The sequence below is a fragment of the Limulus polyphemus genome, unplaced genomic scaffold (assembly GCF_000517525.1).
Source record: "Limulus polyphemus unplaced genomic scaffold, Limulus_polyphemus-2.1.2 Scaffold3, whole genome shotgun sequence".
Taxonomy (NCBI): Eukaryota; Metazoa; Arthropoda; class Merostomata; order Xiphosura; family Limulidae; genus Limulus; species Limulus polyphemus.
The window spans coordinates 2534589-2543921 of NW_013665613.1; the positions used below are offsets into that span (position 1 = coordinate 2534589).

Below are 9333 nucleotides of genomic sequence, written 5' to 3' on the forward strand. Positions count from 1 at the left end.
TGACAGAAAAGCTGGATAATCAAAATTGCAACTTTGTCATAGATTCTGCATCTCAGCAAACCCTTGTGAGTATCAAGGTACTGGATCACAAAGGAGTACCAGAAGCCATACAGAAGCTCTGTGGTGTGACAGGACATTATGCAAGGTTGTGGGGACCAGTGTAGGTAACTATTGAGCTCATGAGCATGAAGGACAGACACAAAGTATACTTGGCTGACATTGAAGGACAATGCATATTAGGGTTGGACTACTTACTTCCAAGGAAATGTGTAGTTAATTTTGATAAAATGAAGTTTGAGAACAACAAAGGCCGAATTCCGGTAAGTGTTAAAAGGGAGGTTGAACTAACCAGGTGCCATCAAGCTGAAGTCAAAGTGACTGAAGGAGTTGATAATAGTGAAGTGAAACCAGGTATTGATATTAAAGCAGAGCAGGAGAAATACCAAAATTTTAAGCCAATAATTGATTTTCTACAAGCAAGTGTTTGCGCCCTGCTTGGGAGAAGGTGTTTTTAGTATATAAGCCCAGCAAATAAAGCCAGCGATAGATACATATGCAGATAGATTGAAGAGATAGATAATTGAGTCAAGTGAACAGTAGGCACCGTAAGTAAAGTGTGTGTGAATCACCGTGATTTATAGCATGTGTTATAAAGGTTGTTAAGTTTAAAGTGACTGTGGAAATTCTGTGTACTAAAAAAGTTGTATCAAGAAAGAATAAACTAGTTTTAAATGAGAAAGGACTTGTATCGTTGAAGTTCCTCGGAATGAATTTATACCAGAAATTAACAAACGAGCAGATACATAACAGTATCTTAGCTCAGAGGATTGAACACCCTTTCAATAAAAGCCAAATTCAAAGTCTAACAACTTCAGACAAGTTGGCTTCATTCCACAGTCCAGAACTAGTCACAGTGCTCATGTGCTGATACAACTTGTACAACAGAACTGCATGCGAGACATGTTAAGATATCCTAATGATTGATCATAAGACACTCACATAGTAACCAAGTAAACAGAAGCTTTTTTTTGGTTCTGATATGTAAACACTTAACTCTAAAATTAGAAAATATAATGTTTTGACCATTGTTTGACAATAGCATTAATCAAAGTTATGCCTTACTTTTTGTCTAAAATCACATTGACTATCACAATAAAGTTAACATTCAGTCATTAAATATTAAGCTTTAAGTAGTCAATACAGAGGCAATGGTTAATTAGCTATCTAAATATTATTCATTTTTAATTAAAGAGAACAAGTTACCTAAACTGTTAACTAATGTGAGCTCATACATCATACAAATCCATAAACTCCAAACTTAAAAAATAAACCAATCATTTAGATCAGCAGTCTAATTTCATGATTCCTACTTACATTTATTAACCATATATTTAAAATTAAATACAAAAATAATATCAAGTGTAACAAGCAAGAATAATGATAATGTTAACACCCGTACACATTTTTTTCAACTTTCTTTAAACTATTTTAAAACATCTATCATAACAAGATGTTACTACACTCCACAGGAATATCAGTAAAATCTTATAATTATAATAAACATCTTTAATCAAACTTTTCAAAATACTGATAGTATGCCACTAGAAGGTGCTATACTACAATCATAAGTTGAATTTGTTTTGTTTTTGTTACTAAAAAATCCAAACTATGATATTTTTGCTTTCATGAACTTCTAACCACGTACCTGTATTCACTTGATAATATTCCCAAAAAGATTTTTAACTTCTCAGTATATTCAAGTTTCTAAAACAATATTGTCTGAATACAAAATGTATTGATATTTTATATAGCGTACCAACTAATATTCCTGTGGATGAATTAGAATTTGGGTTGAAACAGAAGGTACGTAAATTTTGGTTATGTATGTGTACATATGTATATATTTACATATGCTTAGATTGATTTGTTTTTGGTTTAAAACTTGTCTCAAAAATTGATCTAATAGATGTGCATTATTTTTTATTTTATTCTAAAATATGTTTGTTGTTAAAAATGTGACTGATTAACATATTAATTTCAAAGTATATGTGGAATTTTCATATATAAATGTATATTTAGCACGTAAGTAACTCATACACTGAAAATGCTCTTTTATTCTTCATGTTTTTATTTAGATAAGAAGTTAAAGTTTTGTATTAGTATTCAGTATACCTTTTCAAGTGTTAAAAGTCAATGCTCATGCATTGGCAGTGTTTACAACCTACTTATTCTGTTGGCAATTACATTTTGTACTATTTCAAACAAATTATACCTTTTATTAAAAACATAGCTCTGAAATTCTCTTCCAAAGATTTCAAGCAATATGAAAAATATTATCAGGGGAATATGGCTTTATGACTATAATAAAGATGGAAAAATTCAGAAGGAAGAATTGAGAACAGTGCTGGAGAACTATTGTTTTAAAATGACTGATGAACAATTCAACAGGTAGGTAATGAAGTAACTCTTAATTAGGTACTGCATTTCAGTAAATATATTGTATATTGAATATTTATAACTTGAGAGAAATGTTTTAAGATTTATCTAATAGTTCATACAGATGTTTTCAGCTAATGAGTAAAATTTTTTCACCAAAGATTGTGGAACAGGTATGATCCTCAAAAAACAGGCTTGGTCTCTTACAAAGATTTCTTAATCAATCTTGGAGTGAACAGTTCCCGATACCAGCAGTTCATGCCAAAAGACACTGTTATCAGGGCTTTGAATTGGAGCAGTTCCCTTGGAGAAAATAAAACAGATGTAGAAAGGTAAATAAAGTTTAATACTATGCAATTTTTGGAGTGTAGATATACTTTTGCTATAAATTACTCTAATTCTAAAATAATTTATCTTACACTTGAGGGTGCTAGTGATATGTTAGACAATTCGGTGTCTGAATCCTTAGTTCTTCCAACTTCTTCTAATACTCATTGTTACCAGTGATTTTAGAAACTGTCAAAATATTAATGGGCTCCATATTCCATTTCTCATATATCCACCTTGCAGTCTCCATTAATTGTGGGTTTCATTGATATTATCTCTATTAACATGTGGCTCTGAAACTCCATTGACACTTTAGCTCAACCTCAAAACAGCTTTATTCTCACATCATTTTGTCTTTGCAAATAATTCACTCAAACTGGTTTCCCATTCAAGAGAAGCATACAGTAGGAGTTGATTGGGGTTTTATCAACTTATTTTGTTTATGATCATCATTTCTATTCAAGATGAATATTGATTATTATTCATCCTCCTGTCTTACTTTAATCATCTACTTCGTATTTGACACTTGCTATATCTATTCATATGAACCCAAAGTAACCAAGATGGGTCTTTTTGGCCTGCCCACTGACTTTCATTTATTCTGGACATCTCTATCTGGATGTTTGGGGAGTTGTCTTGGATCATTTGTTCATCTGTGGGGCCCGGCATGGCCAGGTGGTTAGGATGCTCGACTCGCAATCTGCGGGTCGCGGGTTCGCACCCATCCCACCAAACATGCTCGCCCTTTCAGCCGTGGGGGCGTTATAATGTGATGGTCAATCCCACTATTCGTTGGTAAAAGAGTAGCCCAAGAGTTGACAGTGGGTGGTGATGACTAGCTGCCTTCCCTCTAGTGTTTCACTGCTAAATTTGGGACGGCTAGCACAGATAGCCCTCGTGTAGCTTTGCGCGAAATTCAAAACAAACAAACAAACAATCATCTGTGGGACCCTTAGACTTGACAGAGCATTCAGTTCAGTCTCTACTTTCATTTTTTCATCTTCTTCCCATTTTTTCTTCTTCCCCTAATCCTATTTGATTACGACATTTAGGTCTGGAATTTAACATGCCTCAGCAGGTTTTTACTCCTCTCCTCTTTTTTAGTTCTGAAGAATATGTAATATCAAAGTTCCAACACTATATCATTTCCTTGACTTGTACTGCCCTCTATATGCACACATTTTTGCTCACAATTAGCAATAGAATTCCCACCTACCCTCACGTATTTTCACATGAAGCAGCTGCGTGATAGCATGCAGATTAGCATGCAACAACACTCCACCAATAGGAGTGTGACACAATTCCTAACACTGACTCCCTCTATGCAGCTTAGCTCAACTTCACTTCTCAGTTGGCATTCATGATGTTCAGACGTATTTTTCACTCGAGTTTACTCACAGAATTACAATCAGTTACTTGTTTTTAGGAGAACTTAATTTTTTTTAGTTTTTTACACTTCAGTTCCCTAACTTTTCCTTTGTAAACATTACTATTACATGTTTTTAATAACAAACTTTTGAGCTCTTTGTGTGGATTTTTTATGTTTTTCAAAAACCACTCATAGTTATCATGAGTTTATTGTTTCTACTACAACTATTGCTGGGCCTACAATGCTGTTTCATCTACAATTTCTTCAAGTCTGCATTTGTGAGTAGAAGATGTTATGGCCTTGGTTTACCAGGTGTTCGCTACCTTCATGCAGGCTTCAGATTATCCTGTCATTCCTTTTTCAGGGGTACCTGAACAAGAGGATGATGATTTAGACAGCCTGTTTTGTCCCCATCCTATGCCACACAGTCACGTGTAGTTCCAGTACATGCGCCATGGCCTTCTCATTTCCTGGAATTGATCAACCAAGTATGTTATGCTTTATCCTTGTCTCCTATTTCCTATGATTCCTCTCCTTCCCCTTTAAGTGAGACACCTTTGGACCAATTTCTTGTTCTCCCCCACTCACCAGATATTGGGGTTCATGCCAATAGGTTTGCAGACTAATTATATTCTAGGGTCAGTACACCTCGACCTACACTTAATATGGAGGATCATGCTTTGGCATATAATCAGTCTGAGTTTCCTTTTTTGGACTCACAGGAATTGGATTTTCTTCTGCCTCTGTGGGATTCGGATCCCAATACTTTGGCTATGTTTTCCCAACCTCAGTTCTTCCATATCTTATCCTCCTTCTTCATTCCCTTTCCTCTATTCATCTTTTGTCTGAGACCCTTCGTTGTTCCCCTGTTGAGAAGCCTTTTTGTTTCATGTCCTTACAGGACTTATGTAAGGCTCCCTTTTTTAAGGCAAGATGACTTTGGTGTCTTTCTGACTCATTAGAATCCAGAGTCGAGTCTGCTCATTTGCACACCTCCCTTTCCTCATTGGCTTAATATTTGTCACAACCTCCTCCTGAGTCTGTTCCCATGTCTCATCCTCCTTCTCCTTCCTCTCCTTTACTTGGTTTCTGAAGTCAGCTGTTGTTTTTTCATCGACAACTTCAGCACCCCCAGCAGTCCTGGTGACTATGTGGTAAGTACAGCTTTGGTGGGGGCCAGGCTTTTGCTTTTTGCCACTGTGTGGGAGTCTTTCACCACAGATCCTTTGGTTCTGCAAGTTCTCTCCAAAGGACTCATTCTTCATTATTTCTTCCCTCCTTCCCTTTCATCCTGTTTCCTTTCCCCCTTCTCAGAATCCAATTTCCAGCCACTATCTATATGAGGTGGTTCTCGACCTTCTTCACAAAGGTGCTGTGGAATTGGTAGATTCTTCTCAGCTAGGTCAATTTTCTTGTCGCGTTGACATCATTTTGAGGGAGATTGGCCTTGGTTAATGCCTCCTGACCCAAGTTCCACAGTGAAAGTTGTAGCAGGCTGACTGTTTCTCCTTCACCACTCTCTCTGAACTAGATCCTGGTTTCATTATTAACAAGTGTGTGGAGGTAGTAACTGATTGTATAATTCAAGCTGTTGTTCTTTCTGTCCCCCAAACCTTGAAACTTTTTCCTTGGTATCTTCGTCCATGGTAGTCTCCTGCCTACCAACAGGTACAGAAGGCTCAGAAACGGGCCTGAGATACCTTTAGCAGGTATCCCACTTCTTCCAACTGCATTGCTTTCCAGCTGGTCCATGCCCATGCTCAGCAGATCAGATGTTAAAGCCAGAAGGAATCTTGTATTAAGTTCACTACCAGCATCTCTTCTACCACCAGTTCCAAAGTTGTCTAGGACAAGATTTGGAAGGTCAAGAGGAAGTATGCTTCCCATTCCCTTTCTATCTTGCTCTCCAATGGCCAGGAAGTTGCTGATGTACAGACTATCACCAATAATATCGGAGAGAACTTTGCTTATCTTTCCAATGCTTCTGTCTCTTCTCCCACCTTCTTGGCCATCAAGTCTTGGACTGAGCAATTGCCCCTTTCCCTTTGGGCTGATCATGTCTATGATTATAATTGCCTATTTTCACTTGGTGGAACTTAAATTGGCTTTTCATCAGTCTGGCAGTACATCAGTTGGGCCCGATGACATTCACTATGATATGCTGTGCCATCTCTCTCCTATCTCTCTTGCTCATCTTCTGGTTGTTTTTAACCAGATCTGGCAGAAGAAAATTTTTCCAGATGCTTGGTGCATAGCTATTGTTTTTCAATTCTCAAATCCCTGGAAGGATCTCAAGATTCCTTCTAATTATCTTCCAATTGCTTTGACCAGATGTCTCTGTAAGGTCTTGGAGAAGATGGTTAATGCACCTCTTCTTGCCCACCCAATGTGGTTTTCGTCGATATTGCTCCACCATGGACCACCTGATTCATCTCGAAACCTTGATCAGGAAAGCCTTCCTCAAGAGAGAGCATCTTGTTTCTGTCTTCTTTGATCTTTAGAAGGCTTATGACACTAAATAGAGGTTTGTCATTTTGTGGAACCTCTACTCCTTTGGGTTGTGTGGTCATTTACCCATTTTTATTCGTAATTTTTACTTCACAGGCGGTTCACAGTCAGTGTAGGTTCCAACCCTTTCCTGTTTATTCACACAGGAACTTGGCATCCCTCAAGGTTGTGTTTTGAGTGTCACCCTTTTTAGTATTAAGATCAACGCTATCACTAAACCATTTCCTCCTAATGTTGCTAACAGCCTCTATGTCAACGACTTCCACATTTCTTGTTGGTCATTAAACATGAGGTTTATTGAGCAGCAGCTTCAGACTGCCCTCACTTGCTTGTTGAAGTGGACCACTGCATACGGTTTTACCTTTTCTTGCTCTAAAACTGTTTGAATTCATTTTTGCCACCAACGGAGTTTACACCCCAATCCTGTTGTTCTTCCTGTGGTTTCCAAGGCAAAGTTCTTGGAGCTAATCTTTCACTGTAAGCTTACTTTCATTCCTCACATCAAACAGCTTCATGTCAAGTGTACAATGGCACTGAACATCCTACATGTCCACTCTTCCACCTCTTGGGGAGCAGATTGAAGTTCTGTGTTGAAGATCTATTGTGCCCTCATATGTTCCAAGCTGGACTATGGACCTATGGTTTATGGTTCTGCCAGACTCTCTGCCTAGAAGTTGTTGGGCCCCTTTCACCATCTGTGGCTTTGGCTTTGCACAGGAGTTTTCTGCACTTTTCAGTCTGTACACTGAGCCCCAAAAACCTCCTCTTCACCTCTGCTGTTGGCATCTTTCTTTACAATATGATACCAAACTTCAATCCTTACCACACCATCCCACCTGGGGTTGTATTTTCCTTTCTCGGTGGGCTGTGTCCTTTTAGAATAGGCAGTCTGCCATTCCTCCTTTTGGACTTCATATCCAGGCACAGCTAGCTGAATTGGGTCTGTCATTAGATGATGTTACTGAGTCTGATGATTAACCCATACCTCCAAGGCTCATTACTACCAAACTTGTGACCTTTCTTTGAGTCATATGAATTGGAGGTACTGTCTACTCTTTGCCAAACGTCTTTCAAACCATCCTTCTTTTCCCATTTTTATGGATGGCTCCAAATCAGGTGACTCTGTGGGCTATGCCATGGTTTCATTTGGCTTGATGGTTGCTCACAAGATCCCCTCTACAGTTTCTGTGTTCACTGCCAAGTTGTATGTCATTTCTCTTGCCCTAGATCACATAGAAGCTAAGCAATACTATATATACCGACTCTCAAAGCTCTCTATTGTCACTGGAATCACTTATTCTAAGTTCTCACCCTGTTCTCAGCACTATTCAGAAACAAGTGGCCCACTTTTCACAGTCTTCCATTTCTATCCAGTTTTTTTTGGATACCTTGCCATGTCAGTATTTGTAGGAATGAGCTTATGGACACTACAGCTATGTCCGTATGCTCTGGCACTGTCACGGCCTTGCCTGTTCCATTTATTAACTATGGTCCTGTGATCAAGGCATGGCTTTGCACTACTTGGTAGTCAACTTGGGGTGAGCAACTTCATAACAAGCCTTTCCAGATTAAATCTACTGTTGTTTTTTGGCAGTTTAGTTTCTGTAAGGATCGAAAGGAGGAAGTTGTTTTTTGTAGACTATACATTGGTCACAGTTTTTTACTCATTTTTTTCTTTTATGTGGAACTTATCCACTAATGTGTATCCTTTGTGACACTCAGATCACAACTGCCCACATTTTACTTTCATGCCACCATTATGAACATCAGAGGCGGCACCATTTTAGACGTGTTTTCTAAGGGTTCATCCCTGATGTTGGATGGTGTCATTGGCGATGGTGAGACAGTCCAGCTTGATTGTGTTTTTAGTTTTTTACAGGCCATTTTTCATGTAGATTTTTTACCTAATTTTTGGGCATTGTTTCATTTTTAAGTTGTTTTCTTTTTACATTTTATTGTATTTTACTTGGCTTTTTTACCAGTTGTTTGGCACAGATAGGCTAGTTGCTTTGTGCCATAAAATGCCATTAAGCCATGGGCCAACTGTAGCATATGAAGTTCATTAACTATGGGACTGTGTCACCATTCTAGCCAATTATTTGTAATAAGAGTATCAGGGTTCTTGTAATATGCCTCAAAAATTATTTTCATTCAATTCAGACAAAAAGTTAGCCAGAATATAAGAAATGAAAATCTCTACTGAATCATTCACCTGTATAGAAGGAAATTTCAAGCAGAGCACTAAAGAACTTTTATCTCTTAAAGCACACAAGCTGCTTCATAACATTTTTTTTTATTGTTGTAATCATAGCCTAGATGCACTAGAAGTTAGACTTATGAGCAACACCATATAAAACACTTTTTTATAACATCTTAATCTTTTTATGTTTTTCAAAGATACATAGTTTTATTTTAAAAATGCATTCAAAGTGCTGCTTGTCTTATAGATCATAAGTTATGCTATTATTTTATGTATTAGAATGAGTGTGTTTCCTTGATTGATATCCAGTGCTCCTTCTTTGGGGTCCATATAATAAAGTATGAGCAATGTAATTGTATTGTGTGACCTTTTATATTGCATATAGTATCACTCATCCATATTTTCGTTTCTGACCAGTAAAGCAATAATGTACAGACCATCAAAAATGATGGGGCAAGTACTACCACCCCACCCACTAGTATACCTAACCTAC

The 9333-nt window shown here is 37.6% G+C and overlaps 1 protein-coding gene across 3 annotated transcripts in view; it reads left to right on the forward strand.

Moving 5' to 3' along the window:
- The window catches only part of LOC111088393 (EF-hand calcium-binding domain-containing protein 6-like), a 102559-nt gene that overhangs the window by 41546 nt on the left and 51680 nt on the right, over nt 1–9333 (forward strand). For all 3 annotated transcript variants that reach the window (XM_022398409.1, XM_022398458.1, XM_022398508.1), the window contains exons 6-8: nt 1812–1863; nt 2312–2448; nt 2598–2768. In XM_022398409.1, coding sequence (XP_022254117.1) covers nt 1812–1863; nt 2312–2448; nt 2598–2768 — 360 coding nt within the window. The remainder of the gene's footprint in view (nt 1–1811; nt 1864–2311; nt 2449–2597; nt 2769–9333) is intronic.